Consider the following 17,316-nt stretch of genomic DNA (forward strand, 5'->3'; position numbering starts at 1 on the left):
TTCACAGGCCAGTCGGTTTCATCCCGCTGACTAATCGGTGATTTATTGCCGATGCAACCAGTCATAGTTCGGGGTACTCGAACGGCCGAGGCCGGCTTTGACCGCTCGACCGGGATCGCGCTTAAATGGAATCTTCTGACCGTTCGAAACCCTGGTGTCGGAAGTGAACGTGGTCCGACACCAGTCTCAGTCACTATATTTCTAGCCTCTATCAACATGGTTGAACATCCTTCCTTTACACTTGCCGCTCTCCGTAAGTCCTCAATTCGATGCGTAAAACGGAAATCTTGAGTCGCTGAACATTAATAACTGAAAAATAGTTCCTGCTGGGGGTGTTTTGGGGTATTTAAAGACACGCTCAGCACCATCATTGATCAGCGGCGTGGGACTAGGACTTTCATATGGATATGCAGGCGAGTGCTTATGCACAGCACACCATTTGGGGCGCATTTTCTTGCGCCGAGCTAACCGAATTGTTGGGCTATCTGATCAAAGAAAACAGGGACTACGAAACCGAGTTGGCCCTGGTAGACAGTGTAATCTTGCTGGCTTCCGCAATCCCTAGAATCATCAATACGCAAGCCAAGTCCCCCGTACCCATTATTCTCGGAGTCACCGGGTCTTTGGCAACTTTCTACTACCAGAAAAAAGTCCGGATGTTCCGATTCGGAGTCTGATGAACGAAAGCTGAATAAGTCTGACCAGTCTGGCGGATTGATATGGTAGGGAGTATCCAGCGCTATCCAGGAATCATGCCGGAGGATAGAGTTAACAGGGAAATTAATAGGGAAAGAGGTCAGGAGAAGCTGATCAAGAATGTATTTATTTATGAAAAGGTGGTATCTCGATCCAATAACTTTTTACAAAGTTTTCGAATTAATTTATACCTAATTCTGCTGCGCTGTAAGGTATGTTCGATTTATTCGCAGAAAATCACCTAGATTCCTAGGAACTCGACGTTTTCCACTGTCACTTATGTGTGCCAAGAATGAACGATACACATGATATAAAGTTGATGTCTCCCACCCTCAAAGCCACAGACCTGACCCCTTACCTTGGTCACAGATCCAACCAAGTCAGAAGTCATACACAGGTACTACACTGTGTTCTCCGCTGAGTAATCGGCCGGCGAGCTTGGCGACCAGGGATCTGGTGTAAATTCAAATCTCGCATATAAAAAACAAGAACCTGCTCATATTGGTCCTTTCATCATCTTGCTACTGCGTGGAAAGAACTTTTCTCAGCCTATGTCATTCTTCGGATTTTCGAGGTCTCGGGTAGCAACCTTCAGCAAGTTTACGGCCTCAGTGGCTTTAACCGGCGCAGGAGGGTGGCAGTTATGGACAAGGCACTGCTATTTTGAGCCATTCGGGCCTGAAAACGACCCTATTTTCCAAAGCGACCACTACAAGCGGCTTAACCCGGAAAACCACCCGTCACTGAAAGACTCGTGCGTGCGAAAGGTGCCACTGTCCCAAATCCCACCGGAATTGGTCGAGGATACGCTCAAGGGAGGTTCTAAGCTTGTCGAAAGATTCTGTGCTGGCGTATGGGGTGGTTATGGTGAGTGGTTTGACCGGTTAGGATGTTAAGGGATCGAGACAGCGTAACCGGCACCGCTATTAGGACAGGGTTACTGATTAAATTATCTTATTCCACCTACAGGATACGCCATCCAACGAAATATATTAGCTCGACTAGGACGAAGGAACTCAAGGAACGATTCTATACTGTGGGATAAACATGAGTTATTGAACAGTACCTACGAAGAAGGTAGAATGCCCGCCTGGTTCAACACTGATTAATAATTGGCGCTGCAAATGAGTTGTACTAATGTACTTATCTAGGGACTAATGTAACTGACCACTTCGTCGTCATTGGGAAGAACCCTAAATCGATCGTTCTATGGGGAGCAAATGCGCCATCGGATAATCCAGGAGTTCGACGGGACATGGAGAACATCGCTGAAGTTACCACCAATATCGATGTCGGCCAAGGCGTGGCCGAGTTTAGGCTGAAGAATATATTCTACAATGGAGTGGAGCGGACATGTAAAGACTTGTTTCCGCGACCGATCGTGTGGCTGCATTTTCAATACTGCAAACTGTTAGTTGAGGGAGGAGTGAGCTATTGCAAGGCGTAGTTGGCAGTTGCTCACGGATGTTAGATATGCTTCTTGTTTTTCGGCACCAACGAGACTCTTCTTTCAGTGACATCAATTTTTGTGCAAATGCCGACTCTGATCCTCTTTTAACAGTCTGAATCCTGATTCCCCGTGGTCACGTCGATGCATGCGAGAGTTTCCAGGACGTGAAAGGGCGTGAGGACTAGTTTGAAACGGAATAGATTTCGGGTGATCATCCTTTATGCACGCATACTTATGAGACACTGCTTTTTTAAAGACATAGGATCTCAACCGGTCCATGTGGCCGATCGACCGTTGGTAATTTCAGACAGCGGAGCCCATTGGCATCTTCTATGCGTCAATATGGTATAAAGTCTGGTCCACCGATGCTCAAAAGCCGTAGACAGGGTGCTTGTAACAACAGATCGGTTCTATAGTCAAGCAGTGCAATGCAGCTCCGGTCATAAACAAAGCGAGGGTGTCCAAGCCTTGTATTTATGGCCTATCATTCCTCCCATGGTGTGAAATGGGCCTGGTCTCGTGAATTGGTCGCTTGATTTTGGTTAGATCAACGTGTCTGATCCTAACCGTCGATGACCACCTAGCACCTTATTGCTCCCTGCGCGGGCCTTGAACTCTTGAGGCCAAATAATCGAACGCAATTTTCTATCATCACTCGCTCCCTGAGTCCACCACGATTATTGACGAGCACGATTGCCATCATCAACTTCATTTGATCTTATATGCGCTTAAAACGATAATATGCCACTCCTTTTTGCCTTCGCATTCTTTGATTCTACTACAAACGATTGATCCTTGTTAAGCAGTACTAGGATATACGTAAAATCGCCTCGTGAGCGACCTTGCCCGCAATTACTACAATCATATCGATAAGCTTGCTTAATTTACCAGATTACCCACGCGCAAGGTGGAAGCCTTCCGCACTAATGGCGAACAAGTGCTTCCTAAAATTGATATCTCTCTACGAGAAACTACACCACCTTCTAGTCAATCAAGCAGAGATCTGGCAAATTCACATCCAGAACGAGTAGGATTGTTGCTCAGTTACAAAAGCAAGCTTCGATGCTTGAAGCCAACTGTCGGTTAGAATTCGTTTAGTAATGGATGCTGAAGCTGACCGGACGCCCCAACCACAATTTTCGGGCTTTGGAGGATCTTCTCTTTGCTATTACCTCTAATTTCCTGTCCCAAGAAGCCCCCATGGGTGTCCTCAAAATCGAGGTCTTTGATGGCGTTCCATATGCCATGTATCTCGTCCGGGGAAAGAGGAATCTGTAACATAATAAGCTGGGTATAAAGCGCTGGAAAGAATCATGACTAACATAATTTGGATAGGACCACATAAACGAAAACGAAGAGGTACCAGGAGGGCGATCAACATGGTACAGTCCACTCGGAACGATCGCAATCGTGTCGGCAATGAAAAGCTTCTTAGCCGACTTCCACCATAGAACAGAACCGCCATGGAAATGACCTCCCGTCTTGATGGCCATCAGATCTGACGCAGGGCGATGTTCGGGGGAGCCGTGAGGGCACAGAAGAGGGAGCTTTTTTCCTTTTCAAAGTTTAAGTCTGTGGCCGTCACCCCTGTGTTCAAGGCACTGTTGGTCTTCCGCAGAAATAAAAAGATCACAGTTAAAAACCTCGGCCCATTGAAAACTAGTAGAGAAATACTGCGGATGGGAAATCACAATGGCCTGGATTCCGCCGAGTGAGTTCACCCGTTCAATCGTATCCTCATCCAGATAGGTAATACGACCCCAAAGAAAATTACCAGAACTGGAATCACCGAGACAGAGGAAGGCCCTTTGGCCGATAGCCAGCTTTGGGGCAGTATGTATAGTGATCAAATTAGGGTTGTTTGGATCGGTATTAGAACCGTTACGATAATTCTCCATTGATGAATGCAAGCTTCTGAGGGATTTCCACGACCGGCTAAGCTTCGCATCAGCTGCAAGTTAATAAGCGGGAATGAGAGAGAGGTTTAGTTGCCCGGTTGGAGGTACATATTGACGCGGGTCGTCACAGATCTTGCACGATTTCAATCCTGTACTAACATCGTACTGAACGCCACAAGTAGAGCAGATCAAGAGGTCTAGAGCTGAAAATACCATTTTTGAAGAGCAGTGATATTAGTCTAATACTCATATCTTATAAAAAGATTTCGTAACCTACCGCTGTTCGGTAGGTGGGCTACGAGCTGCTGATTTATAATTTATAAAGTGCTGACGTCATTATCGCGGTAAGGCCACGTTATTGTTATCTGATGGATAGGGTATAACGAGGGGTATAGAAATTACGAGTTAGTCGTAGCCGCTCGTGTTTGGGTCTTGAGCATAGGTGGTTATGGGAGATATACGCTGACTAACTCGGAGATTGCTTACATTTGCTTGCTCCTTGTCTGTCTGGCCCATTTCATTCGCATGATTAGTACACCCACTCTGGCTTTGGGGAAATATCACAGCCATAAATACAGGATCGCCGTAACCAATTACAGAGGCACAATTGCAGCACATGATGTACACTGTGTGTTGTCCTCAGTGATCATGGTGTCGAATATACAACGGTAAGCACGTCCTTCTCGGACACGACCAATTTTATTCACGGCGGATAATTCGCCCCGCGCGCTCACAATGATCCAGCAACAAGTCAATCAACCACGATCAGATCCGGCGGCCCCTATCACTTCTCAGCCTGCCCAAGTCAGAAAGCATGTAGGAACAGGATACTCACAACTTGTCATCAACACGACGTATACGGTATAATTCGTGGAGGAAGTCACGGCCGAGTATTCCAGAAAAGGAATCTTTCGCAAGATCTATAACGAGACTAGTATAGAAATAATATTACTCAATATATGATTCCAAAATATTAGATGACTGGACCACAAGGTACAATTCAGATGATAGAACCCAAAGTACCTCGCTCATGCACGATTGCGGCGGGAAATGGTTGTGCGGGGACACACGTTATTTATTGTAGTTTAGGTAAAAAGCTTGCTGATTTCCTAAAATATCTTCTCTATTTGCCAGATTGTTTATCAATCCTCAAAATATGGGAGGATGTTGCGGGGATACTTGTCTTTCCTTTCACAGGTTTTCATACAACCCATATACCAGAGGTGATCCTGTACAAATTTGTGATTACAATCAGCATTGCCGTGGCCACTGTCAATACCTTTAATGACCTTCATACCTGAAGTTGTAACATTTCCCCCATTTTCAGAGGCAATCCGGTATTCAATGAAGTATGGCTCCACTGCCCACGAATATCGTGGAGGGATAGTGGGAACCAGGTCGCAGCAATGGGTAACTCGATAATTTTCACCGTGGACTTGGCTTGTAATGATCTCGGCCAGCGAGCGTTTTCCTTCTCGTGGGCTTCCAAAACTATACTGGATTTCCAGTTAACGCTTATGTTCGTTTTTGTCACAGAGCTTCTATTATCCGCAACTTATAAGAGTGATAGTATGCCCAACAGACCTCAAGTTGCTCCGAGTGTAACAACTGCGCTCCTAAGACTATGACCTGTCAGGACAATCCCATAGTCTGGATGCTCTGCAACGGCAGAATTAACTAAATTAACTAGCTTATGCTAAAAATTGATTATATAAGGCAAGATTTCAGGACCCGATAAGGTGCCAGAGCTGAACAGGACCGGTCATTAGTCATATTTTCACGGGCCCCGTTAAACTTTCCACAGGTCCCGCTGAGCTAGGTGCACCGCGTGGGCAACCCGCGCGGGTTTCGGGGCTGGTTGCGGGTTAGCCGAGTCTACCCATCGCGTTTGCGGGTTCGGGTTGCGGGTTCGGGTTGCGGGTTCGGGTTGCGGGTTGACTTCTCTTACCCATTCGCGGGTTTTGGCGCAGTCTACCCATAGGTAACCGACCCATATGGGTTTTGGGTTGGGCTCCGGTCCTAAGTTTGAACCTGCTGCCCCGGGTTTGGGTTTTGGCGATGTCTAGGTATAGGCCTCCTATCAATAGACAGTGCTAACCTCAGTGGCCGGGTCTATCCCCGGGCTTCCAATCTACACCGATGGCATTTCACATAGCCGGGTATCAGGTTATGGCTTTGTTTCTCGATCAATTAAAACTATGCGTAACCATTGGCACGCCGAGCACTAATGGATATCCCATAACGTACGCCGGATTCGCCAACAGGCCCAACGGGAGATTATACAGGCCAAACAGGCTTTCGCCTTGGCCAAGCAGCAAACGTGAGGAAAATTAAATGTACAAGAGCATCTCGTTCATGTGCTTCGTTGAATGCTTTCACCCCTACACTAGTGCGCGCAGGTAAAAGACAACATGAGCGTTGGGGGCCGTAGAATGGTTGTGGTTGGGATTGGACTTCGGCACGACCGATGGGAACCCAATTCTCCGACCCATCATAGTGCTCCTCATGACTGTAAACAAGTCTTTTTAAATGTCTTCCCAGATAGCTGTAAACCATGATTCTTTTGGCTCGTATTTCGTTCAATTAATGCCCCGTTTGAGTCGCCTGAAGTGGGTCGTCAATGTACTACTGGCTTAGTTCGGTGGGTGTGGGTATCCCGAATTGCGTTTCGTTAACCGCTTTGGGACGCCGACTGGAGTGTCCGTTTAGTTAACCGCTTTCGGACGCCGACTGACTGGTCTGGGGTTGGATTTTTAAACACTACGCCAATTTAGATTCATGAAAATGATGTGACGCATATATAAACTGTCGTCATCACCGATGGTCGGGCTCCTTGTAAAAGCAAGCTCCCCTGCCGAAAACATCCAGCCGCTATGGATACTCTCCTTTCGAAGTACTACGAAAAGGTGCCTAGACGATTTCACGCTGGCGCTCTGACTGCATGCAATGTTCAAGGAGATGTAATTTATTCCGATATAAAAGGCACCCAGACCGTGGACCGTTCTGGCCCCGCAGTCACCGAAGATTCAATCTTTTGGGTTTCATCCTTAACCAAAATCGTCACGGCCGTCACTGTGATGATTGTAGTTGAGCGAGGCTTGATTTCACTCGACGATGATGTCGGCCAAGTTGTACCGGAGTTGGCAGCGCCGGAGGTCTTGTCTGGATTTGATGAAGATGGTAGTGTCCACCACTGGAACTGCTATTGTGAGACAGGATCGCCACTGCTCACAATTTTTTCCTAGGGAAACCCATTGTGAATCGGACGGAGAAGAAGCTCACGTTGCGCAGTCTCTTGACACATACAAGTGGCTTCACATATAGCGTGATGAGCAAGAACCTGCAGAAGTGGGCGGCGTATCATGGGAGAAATATCGACCACACACAGGGAACTTATGTACTACGCTCCCTATCTGTAATTTCCACTGACAAAGGGTCTGACCAAAAATCTGTCATTTGACTTCAGGAATCGATTACCTACCCCCTTATTTTCGAACCAGGAAAAGATTGGAGTTACGGCCCTGGAGTGGACTGGGCTGGGAGAGTGGTAGGTCTCTGGCTGCAACATAGAATCCAGCACCCCATTTAATAAGGTGTACATGCAGGTTGAGATCCTCTCTGGAAAAAAGCTCGGGGAATTTATTCGTGAGAACATCTGTTGCCCATTGGATCTCCAATCTACTACATTCCACCCGGAGACCCTGCCTGACTTTGAGAAGAAAAAAGTGGAGATAGCCAGCCGAGACAGAGATGGTTCCCTAACTCCAACCAAAGAGATATTCCCCATTCCCACGCCAGATGACCTTGGGGGTGGATCTCTGTACTCCACGGCTCGCGAATTTACCAAGATTCTCTCAGCTCTTCTCGCAGGAGGTGAGGGAATAATCAAGCCCGAAAGCGTGGATGAGATCTTTCGGCCTCAACTGCCGGATGCTGTGAGAATAACATTGAACCAGCAGATTAATTCACCTGGAGCACGAGGAATGAAGTGGCTGTTTACAACGGGAGATCAAATCGATTTCGGGCTGACTGTCTCAGTCACCATTGCTGATGTTCCGAATGGCCGTGCACATGGGACAGTGTCGTGGGGAGGACACACAAATACGCAGTGGGTAAGTGACTTTCTAGTGTGCTGGTCGACAGAAACATGAACATTGATAGAAGAGATAATATCAGTGGATCGATCGGAAGACAGGAGTATGTGCGACGAGCTTCTTTCAGTACCTTCCTCCGTCGGATTCCCAGGCTATTTCGCTCCGGGACGAGTTTGAAACGGAGCTGTATAGGCAGATACGCCATACGGACCCATGAGGTATAGGTGGCCACTAAAACGATTCCTCTTGATGGTGACATATTGTGTCATAAGCTGCACTGCAACATTTTAGGTACGAGGAAATCAGTTTAAATATGACTTGGCTCATAGAATACGAAGTCTAGATGAATTCTTGCGCTTGAGGAGTCATCAAAAATATGTAATCTCCTTGAGCAGTTAATTTATGCCAGCAAGAGGAGGGGCAGGGTTCAAACACTCCTTAGGCCGATAGGTGCTAATCCTACGTCGTAATACGTACAGTAGAATTCGAAAACAGTTTAACCCCCCCAGACACTCACTCTTTGTTCTCGGCCCGTACCCAATACCACGCTAGTCCTCAGGAAGAAAAACACGCAAATAATAATTTTCTTCTAAAAGATATGTTTAATTCCAGAACGACCGCATGACGCCGTATATTGCAGGAAACTCCTATACACTCTCCTACATTAGTACCTATCTACACCCTGACATACGTCCTCACCACCGCCACACCCGGAGAACGCGGTTAAAACTGGAATCTATATCAACCCTTTCGTCTCGCCAATACGCACCACGTACTTAATAGCAGATGCCTTGCCCGATTTAAGATCCTGCAACGCCCCTTCAAGTCTAGCCAACCCACCCGGGCGCACTTCATACGGGTGTCGCGAGAACCAGCCCTGCGCTAAGCGACGGCCAATGAATTAGAAGAAAGTAGCGCTAAACTCGTTATCCTCGACTGTCTTGCCTGCTGCGACAGGCATATAAACCGACCCCGCTATAGTTTGCTCATGATAATTCCGTCGGGGGGCTAGTAGTCACCGCTCGACAGCATGGTAGTGATCTCCCTAGGCGCGGTCATAACCGCGCCGACATTCTAATGACTTCTATGTGCGCCTACCGCATCGAATGCGTAGTGTATCGATCGCCCACCCGCCGCTTCCTTGATCTTTGCCCTAATAACTTCATCGCCTTCACGGTAGTCGATTATCGTGTTACCTTTCTCGCGATCGATAAGAGTTTCGACGAAGGTGCTGCCTTTGCCAGCTACCGTGATAAGCGGGTAGATATTAGAAAGCCGGGCAAATTTAATCGCAAAGGCTCTAACTACGGTCGCGCCGCCATATACAATAAGAGGCAGAGGCTTAGTGGTCGGATTCCAAGGCAGAGGCAGCTTTAAGCGCTGATAAAGACCGAGTGCAGTAGTCATAGCAGCCAGCGGAATAGTGGCCGCCTCTAGCCGCGTCCCTATATTAGCTTTAGTGAAAACATTTGATCGGAAACAGGCTCACCTTCAAATCCGGTTTTGGCGGGAATATGGAAGGTCGTGTAGTCGGGCGCGATTGCATACTCGGCGTAGCTGCCATAAGGTTTTATCACTTAATAGAACGCGGCGACCCTATCGCCCTTGTGGAATCCCATCACCCTCTCCCCCAATGCCTCGATATATCCGGCGATATCATCTCCTTGCTTGGTAGGCGTCCCGTCTGTTGGCCACCAGAGAGGCATCTTCCAGTCCTTAGGATTAGTACCAGATACGGCCACGCGAATAAGGACGTGGCCAGCTTCAGGAACGGGGATACCGGTGTCTCGGATCGTCAGTGAGATATTCTTGTCCACAAATGCCTCCTTCATGATTGTTAGTGATCCTCTTCTGAGGTACGTTTTCTACAGCAGTAGTACAGCTTTCGTCATGTAAGAGGTAGGTGGATAAAGACGAAGACTACTCCTAGAGAAAAGGAAGAAGCGAGATCGCCAAAACCCCTCCTCTCCGCCCCCTCTTAGAACATTAAAAGGAAAAATACGGTAATTTACAATAACTCATTAGACACTACAGTCCAAGACGGTTCTTTACCGCGATACTGTTAGGCAGGGGTTATTTTTAAGGTAACCTTATATGGTCTAGTGTCGTTCCGGGTACGGGACGAGAAACAAAGAGTGAGTGTCTGGGGGGTAAACTGTTTTCGAATTCTACTGTACCGTGCGCTGTGTTCTGCGCCTCCGCTTTCATCATAGCGCGTGGACTCCATCATAAGATCATCTGCAGAGCTGATAGGAATTTTCAAAATTAGCTAGTCTAGTGGTAATAGGAAACCAATCCTCTTGGCTAGGCAATGTTTGATCACCTAAGCTCTCGAAAGTAGTTGCTATAGGCTCTGGCTAAAGCTGCCACTTCCTCTTTCGATTGACACAGTTTGACCGGGATTCTCGATTGAATGTGCATCAAGGAAGTGCCGTCGGAGATATAAAGTGATAATATAATTTCTCCTTCGCAGCATAGATGAGGGCAGAACACTGCGGCTGAAGAGTCCGCGGACCTTAGATGTTCGTTACTGTATCCCGAAGGTGTGTCCGCAGTCGTGAGCAGTGATGAACTGGATTGGATTAGACGATCAGATGGACTGCAAGGCGCCACCCGCGCGTAAAAAAGGTCAGATGCTCGCGTCAACGGCAACGTTAGGTCAATAATCTTTGAGTCGACAGTTTAGCTTAGCTCCGGAGTTAAATTCGGAAGCATGCGCAGGCAGGGTAGGGTGTTTGACTTTTTTCGTGTTTACTTTTATTAGTGGTCTCATTTCTTGTATGACATATTCGTCTCGTCAGTGTTGGCAGGCGTGAACCCCCACTTTAGTACTATTGATGTGAACCTAACCAACCGGGGGAAGGCATCGGGTCTCAGTCGCTCAGCCCCTCCAATTGTTGGCTAGTTTCCAAAACCGGAACTCCTCCGGTCGGCTCATCAAGCGATGGGCGATCGCTTCTGCAGTTTCACAAATTCATTCTTTGGAATCTATGGCCACAGCAGGCGTCACATTATTCAATAATTCTAGAAGGGCCAATGTCATTGTTTTCACGGGCCATTGATGGTTTAGCGTATTAGCGTATCGGGGGGATCGGAATTTTGCCCGGCTTCGCACTAGCGCACAAGATCTCTTTTAGAAGCAACCAAATGAATGGACAAACCCGAACATTTGTGTTACTTCTTGCTGATATCACGCTACTGTCTTCAAACAGACGGCCGACCACCAGTAACAGAAGGAGGAGTTCAATGATGAAAGGATCGTGAATGTACCCCGCTATTTTGTGAATCATAGAGTTACCTACCAACAATCTTTAGAAGGAACAACGGCATTAAACCTCATACATTTGATTCACACTGACCTCCAGTCTTTATACCTATTTGGTATGTTTGCTGTATACATGGCCGTTCCGTTATATTTGCCCAGTATGTTGATTCCTCCACTGAACAGGGATGCTCTTAATGCGGATAAAGGGTAGCATTTGATTATCTCCGGAAAATTACGGAGCCACTCATCATGTGATTTTCCTTTACGGTATATTTCGAGTAAACATGCTAGGCCATAACAAGGCTAGAGCGTTGTTTCAGAGTACAGTTTGCCCACAAAAAAATGCGAGAGAATAAACTGGTGAAATGGTCCAACTGATTTGGCGGCCTCTATACAGTTCTGTACTCTTCATCCTTCTTATACTTCTCATACTGTTGATCCCCTTCCATCTGTCTCCACTATGCATTACTCCACCGAGTACGATAACCGTTCAGGCGCTCTTGGTAGTCACAGTAATATCAGCACATTTAGCCCGAACGCCCACGCCAATGAAGACTGGTCCAAGATTTCCGATCCCGCAGAGCGCCGTCGCATTCAGAACCGCATAGCTCAGCGTAACTACCGTAAGTACCCATGTTGACTTGACAGTCTCATATATGTTTCTCACTTGCCGCGATCTAACAGGCAAGAAGCTGAAGCGCCGACTGGAGAATCTGGAGAGACGAGCTGGGTCTTCGGCTTCTCCAGAACAATCACAAGCAAAGCCAATTTTACCAAAGTCGTCTCCGACCAAGACTCGAATAAAGATGCGAGCGTCTAAGTCTGTTGCAGATGTCAAGCCTCACATCTCGCATTCATCGGACCGACCTGCGTCCTACGAACACTACACGAATTCAGATGATCGCCAAACCGTCTTCGCTCAACAATGCACTCGCCAGCTCTCGGAATTCCCTCCACAACTCCTCTACCGTCCTTCCATGTCCCCATACGACGCCTACCGGCAATCAGCCTACTTCCAGTCTCCATTCTACCGTGCTACCCCGAATAATTACAACGAAGTTACCACCTACCAGACAGAATACAGCGATCCATTTGTTTCAGTAGTGCCTATGCTCCCTTCATTGCACACGGCGGGCAAAATCGCCTACGACGAGGATTTCACCAGTCCATTCAGCATATGCCACGCAACAATAGCAGGCTTCGAACTATGCCAACAGCAGCAAGAAGCACACTCTCAGAATGCTCTGCCGAATGGTCTTCCGGTACATATTTCTCGCTGAGTTCCTCAGTGCATATGGATCTACAAATGTGCACACTCCACCGTCTCATCAGCCAGCTAATCATCTATTCTGTCTGCCCTTTTCCAGGTGCCATCACTTGCATACTACTACACGGACGATCACTAGCGACAACCTCTGATGTCACCAGAGACATTTCTTTTCACATTCCCACTCACGCCCGAATCCACTTCATCTGCGACATGTTCCCGCTCAGCGGATTGATTGCGGATAACGTCGCAAAGTTGAAGGCAGAGCGTATAAAAAGAGTCAAGTTATGGAGTGCATATGTGAAGGGTACGAGTAATGCATCTTGCAGTGACCTCAAATGCTCTTCGAGCGCACCAAGGTCAGCCGTTCACTATATTCCGCCTTGTTTATTATATCCAGATCCCATATCGTTGATTCAAAAAGTTGGATTCGAAGGGAAGGTTGTGATCCACCATCTATGCCACCAAGGCGAGAGAACAGCGTGTAGGCTATCAGGCTATCTGTGGACCAAAACTTTCGTGAGGGAGATATATAGAGTTATAATATGATGCAACTAAACATCGAGCAAAACACTCGATAAGTTGCGCAATCCTCTTTTGATCTCACGTAGTCTTTAGAACCCTCAATTATCCCCCCAGCACTTTCATATCTTGCTAGTGGCCGGCACATCGGCAAGGTCTGCATCAATTTGTAGATGTGCAGCATTGGCATATTGTGCATCTAAATAAAGAGCCCCAGCAGCTTACTGGTAGATTTATCAGCAATTAAGCTCTGCGTTATTGGTCTTGACAACAATTTTCATCTGATATAAACTGCATTTAAACGCATTTTAGAGAGCCTTCCAAGTTTGTACATTGTACCATTACTAAGCTAGGCGATAATTGTCGCATCCGCTGCGATTGAACTGCAATGAAATATCTACAAATACTAGATATATAACTAGTACTTCATATAAGCAAGCTTCCTATTTACCGCCCCAAGTCCCGAATCGGAAGTTTTCAAAGAATATTCCGTCATGCCCCATGTGGCTGTTTGTTGCAGTGCCAGAACCGATGAGTGCTACAAGGTATATACCAAGAGGGAATCTCCAGCCATGTTGTGAATCGTGTGTGTCGACGTTGTCCAAATGGTCTAATGTTTTCACCAAAGAGGGCACTGGAAGGGTGGGTGCCCAGGTATCTTTGCGAAGATCGATCACCGCGTTTGCTCTTTCTGTATCTTCTTTGTATGGTGGAGGCACGTAGAGTTCCCTAAAAGCAGGCTGTATACGACGTAATCGATTATTCTTAAACAGAATGCTCGCAGGTCCCATCCGAAGATGGGCTCGTGTCTTTTGGTCCGATTAATGTACACTGGAGTGTGGAATCGGAGTCGGTCGAGAATAGACTTTTACTCGGCCAAAAGACCAGCCAAAACTCGGACAAGTTCAAGGCCTTCCACAACGGGGAAAGCAGGTTAAGCAGATGTTTTGGGCTGCTTTCTCGGGCGCTACCCGTCGAACTAGCTTAATTCCGCTATTCGGAGATCAGGAATCAGAGCGTGGCAGTGTAAACAGCATCGTTATTCGAGATCTATACCTCCGAATCCTACCTATCTTTATATCGAATGAAGGGTCGGTATTCCAGCTTGATAATGCGCCAACGCATACTGCCCACGTCGTCCGGGACGCTTTACGGGACTTAGGGATTGAGGTTATAGACTGGCCGCCGTATTCGCCTGATTTGAACCCAATTGAGAACCTCTGGGCGTTGATGAAAGCCGAGATCTGTAAGCTTCGGCCTGATATTATTGATATGAAGAATAATGAGCATACTAAGGCTATTTTAGTAGCTACGGCAGAGATTGCATGGGACCAATTAAACCTAGAGCACCTAAAGCATTTTTCTGAAACGATGCCGCATCGGGTGCAAGCCATTATTGATAGCCAGGGATGGTATAAATGGTGATACGTGAAGATACGATGCCGAAATGATGAGGCGGCGAGAATCAGCAATCAAAACGCGGAGGTTATTTGAAGATGGTGTAGCAGCTGGAGCACGGGCCATCGGGTACTATGGATTTTTACAGGGGCCGCTGCAGGTTTTAGCGGGAACAGCCAGCAAACGCACACACGACCGGTCCAGACAACGACATATTGGATTCACAGGAACAACCCGATTAAAGCAAGATACTATAGATTTACTTTTTGCTGGCTTCTCATGAGCCCCTCCAAAATTTGGTAGTCGCAGCTGCCAGTTTATTTCTGTCCCCATCCATTCCCATCGTCAAAAAACACGTGTGGCTATTTCGTGTTCCTCTTCTCAGTGATATCTTTACTCCTTCGGCAAACGCTGGGCCATAAAGGCACCGAGATAGTCACTCTTGCCCAGAGGCACGCCCTGATTGCGCATAATGGCATAGGTCATGGAAAGGTGGAAGTAGATGTTGGGCAGGCCGTAGGCGCCAATGTAGCGGACGCTGGGGATCTGGATCTCCTTGCCGGGGCCCATTCCCAGGGGAACGGTGGCAAAGGCCTTGTCGTTAATGGTGGCCTTGTCGGCCCTTTCGAGCACCTCCTGGGCCTGGGCAATGCGGGCGTACATGTCGTCAAAGGAACTCAGGTTGTTCTCCCACTTCTGGGGCTCGGCCCCGGTGGCGCGGGCAACCATCTTCTGGACGGTGTCGCAGACAACGTGGACCTGGAAGGTCAGAGGCAGCATGTCGTCGTATAGTTTGGCAGAGGGCAGCTTGTCGGCGACGGGAGAGGCCTGGCCCTTCTTGAGGATGGACAGGAGAGAGTTGAGGGCATCATTGGAGCTGGGGATGGCGGCGTCGTAGACGGTGAAGGACATGTTGGGTGGTGGTTGTGTAGTGTTGTGGGAGAAGATAAGTTGAGACTTGAAGAGTCTTGCAGAGAGAGAGAGTCTTGTTGTTTGAGTTGAAATGGTATGAGAGAAGAGGACCAGGTGGAGGAGACGTGAGTGGGAAGAGCTCAATAACATATAGCGATGTGAGACTGGACTGGATAGGGAGAGAGGAGGCAGAGAGGCAAAAGTGAAACTAGTGAAGATGGCGCTTCCCTATTTACGTACCTCTTACCTTGATCATTCTGTTTCGCAGTCTCGTACCTCGTACACTTTAGTTGGCCGATGGGTGTTGGGTGTTGGGTGGCTCCTGCTCGATTCGATAGCTTTCGTCTGTCGTGTGCGATCTCTTCTTGAAGCTCCACCTTCCCAACCCATCGAATTTGGCAAGATGTAGGTCCCTACGTCCGACGCTGTTTCGGCCGCTAGGGGACAATGTTTACTAATTAGCTCAAACACTACGCCTAGAGATGTCTCTTTCTTACGTCCTGGATTGGCCAAGCAGTACAAATAACACTAGAATATACAATTCTACGCGACCGATTTAACAGCATTTGTGTGTTGTAGGCCTCTTCCTACCAATCGGTCCTGGCGAGGAAATAAAAAATTGAGAGGCGGCGGGTTCACCAGGCGACTGGGGTTGGCTGAGTCACAATGTACGCCAGGGCCCCGCCGAGGATGGTGGCTCTAACTTACGGTATTATCCAGCTTACAAATTGCTTCGGGCCCGTTGAAACTCGGGACCTCAAGTGGTAGTCCAGCGTTATTTTCATCACTTTTAAATGACACTACACGCATCTTCGCAAGCCGAGCCAGGTGATCCAATGCAGTCTCAAGTGTATTACCAATGCAGTCCATTATGAATCAGCTTCCACAACGGATCAAGCCGGATTACAAATCAGAAACCTAATAGAATTGCCGGATACGAGCAGTAGCTTCGAAAGCATCGAGCAGGGATGCCTTCGCTGCAAATGAGTGGTTCCCGTTTCAACGAGGTAACAATCAGCGAGAGAATGGAAGATTGGATCGCTGATTACACTAGAAACAGAGCGAATTTTTCGATCAACCATCCTGAAGCGCCACTATTCTTCGCCCGTTAAGTATTGTTGGCTACCCTCCCGATTAGCTGATGGCACTCGATCATGCACTTTATCCTTACTCTCTGTTTCATTTCTCACGCATGTCCACATGCTATCACGCCCATGGACATGTTCTTCTCGACTTGCTCGCAGCACTCTGTAGCAGCGGGCTCCTCGCTAATAGACTCATCAATCGCTGATAACAGTGGCACGCCAAACGCGCAGCTACTGGAGACAGCGGTCATGTGCCTCGATTTAGGCGTATCGCATGCACCGTCTGCCGACGAAGGAAGCTGGGGTGTGATAAGAAATGTCCGCGCTGCGGAACGTGGTAGCCAGTATATCGTTTCGACAGTTGATTTCCCGACTAGACGAGAATACGATCACCTGTCCAAAGGTATTGCACCGGGTGGACTGGTAGACCTATGGACCACCGTTGCTGTAGTAACGATGAACGTGACGAACTCAGGCCACCGGGCAGGCTTCGCTGTGCCGCAGCTGTACGTATCGCTTCCTCAGGCCACTACTCCTGCAGGCACATCAGCGAAAGTTTTAAGGGGGTTTGAAAAAGTATTCCTCGAGGTGAACGAAGTGCGGGAGGTAAGGTTTGAACTCATGAGGAGAGACTTGAGTTACTAGGACGGTGTTACAAAGCAGTGGGTAATTACGGAAGGGTCTATTTGTTTCGTGTCAGAGTTCAGCTTGAAGGACTTGTGCGCAAGG

At 47.8% G+C, this 17,316-nt stretch overlaps 8 protein-coding genes across 8 annotated transcripts; 5 read left to right on the forward strand and 3 right to left on the reverse strand.

Annotated features, from left to right (window-relative positions):
* Nucleotides 1–51: 51 nt before the first annotated feature.
* N7446_005001 (TMEM14 family protein) lies at nt 52–677 on the forward strand (the record flags this gene model as incomplete). The annotated part of the gene is made up of 3 exons (XM_058513749.1): nt 52–253; nt 321–382; nt 432–677. The coding sequence occupies 3 exons, from the start codon at nt 52–54 to the stop codon at nt 675–677; spliced, it is 510 nt and encodes a 169-aa protein (XP_058375078.1).
* Nucleotides 678–1,247: 570 nt separating this feature from the next.
* N7446_005002 (uncharacterized protein) lies at nt 1,248–2,143 on the forward strand (the record flags this gene model as incomplete). The annotated part of the gene is made up of 2 exons (XM_058513750.1): nt 1,248–1,563; nt 1,848–2,143. The coding sequence occupies 2 exons, from the start codon at nt 1,248–1,250 to the stop codon at nt 2,141–2,143; spliced, it is 612 nt and encodes a 203-aa protein (XP_058375079.1).
* Nucleotides 2,144–3,229: 1,086 nt separating this feature from the next.
* Nucleotides 3,230–3,639, reverse strand: N7446_005003 (beta-lactamase-like protein; the record flags this gene model as incomplete). Its single annotated transcript, XM_058513751.1, has 2 exons — nt 3,230–3,418; nt 3,469–3,639. 2 exons carry the CDS (start codon nt 3,637–3,639, stop codon nt 3,230–3,232), a joined length of 360 nt encoding a protein of 119 aa, XP_058375080.1.
* A 3,278-nt stretch (nt 3,640–6,917) lies between these two features.
* On the forward strand, nt 6,918–8,195 carry N7446_005004 (serine hydrolase domain-containing protein; the record flags this gene model as incomplete). Its single annotated transcript, XM_058513752.1, has 4 exons — nt 6,918–7,224; nt 7,290–7,459; nt 7,511–7,591; nt 7,650–8,195. 4 exons carry the CDS (start codon nt 6,918–6,920, stop codon nt 8,193–8,195), a joined length of 1,104 nt encoding a protein of 367 aa, XP_058375081.1.
* Nucleotides 8,196–8,874: 679 nt separating this feature from the next.
* Nucleotides 8,875–9,924, reverse strand: N7446_005005 (chaperonin 10-like protein; the record flags this gene model as incomplete). Its single annotated transcript, XM_058513753.1, has 5 exons — nt 9,726–9,924; nt 9,628–9,695; nt 9,237–9,583; nt 9,158–9,212; nt 8,875–9,020 (listed from the first exon to the last, which is right to left on the reverse strand). Exons 1-5 carry the CDS (start codon nt 9,842–9,844, stop codon nt 8,875–8,877), a joined length of 735 nt encoding a protein of 244 aa, XP_058375082.1. The 5' UTR covers nt 9,845–9,924.
* A 1,939-nt stretch (nt 9,925–11,863) lies between these two features.
* N7446_005006 (bZIP transcription factor) lies at nt 11,864–12,683 on the forward strand (the record flags this gene model as incomplete). Its single annotated transcript, XM_058513754.1, has 2 exons — nt 11,864–12,026; nt 12,088–12,683. 2 exons carry the CDS (start codon nt 11,864–11,866, stop codon nt 12,681–12,683), a joined length of 759 nt encoding a protein of 252 aa, XP_058375083.1.
* A 2,300-nt stretch (nt 12,684–14,983) lies between these two features.
* On the reverse strand, nt 14,984–15,502 carry N7446_005007 (DUF1993 domain-containing protein; the record flags this gene model as incomplete). The annotated part of the gene is made up of 1 exon (XM_058513755.1): nt 14,984–15,502. One exon carries the CDS (start codon nt 15,500–15,502, stop codon nt 14,984–14,986), a length of 519 nt encoding a protein of 172 aa, XP_058375084.1.
* A 1,214-nt stretch (nt 15,503–16,716) lies between these two features.
* On the forward strand, nt 16,717–17,232 carry N7446_005008 (glycoside hydrolase family 3 protein; the record flags this gene model as incomplete). The annotated part of the gene is made up of 1 exon (XM_058513756.1): nt 16,717–17,232. The coding sequence occupies one exon, from the start codon at nt 16,717–16,719 to the stop codon at nt 17,230–17,232; it is 516 nt and encodes a 171-aa protein (XP_058375085.1).
* Between the last annotated feature and the right edge of the window lie 84 nt (nt 17,233–17,316).

This window comes from Penicillium canescens (assembly GCF_028828765.1).
Source record: "Penicillium canescens strain IBT 15451 chromosome Unknown utg000003l_segment0_segment0, whole genome shotgun sequence".
NCBI lineage: Eukaryota > Fungi > Ascomycota > Eurotiomycetes > Eurotiales > Aspergillaceae > Penicillium > Penicillium canescens.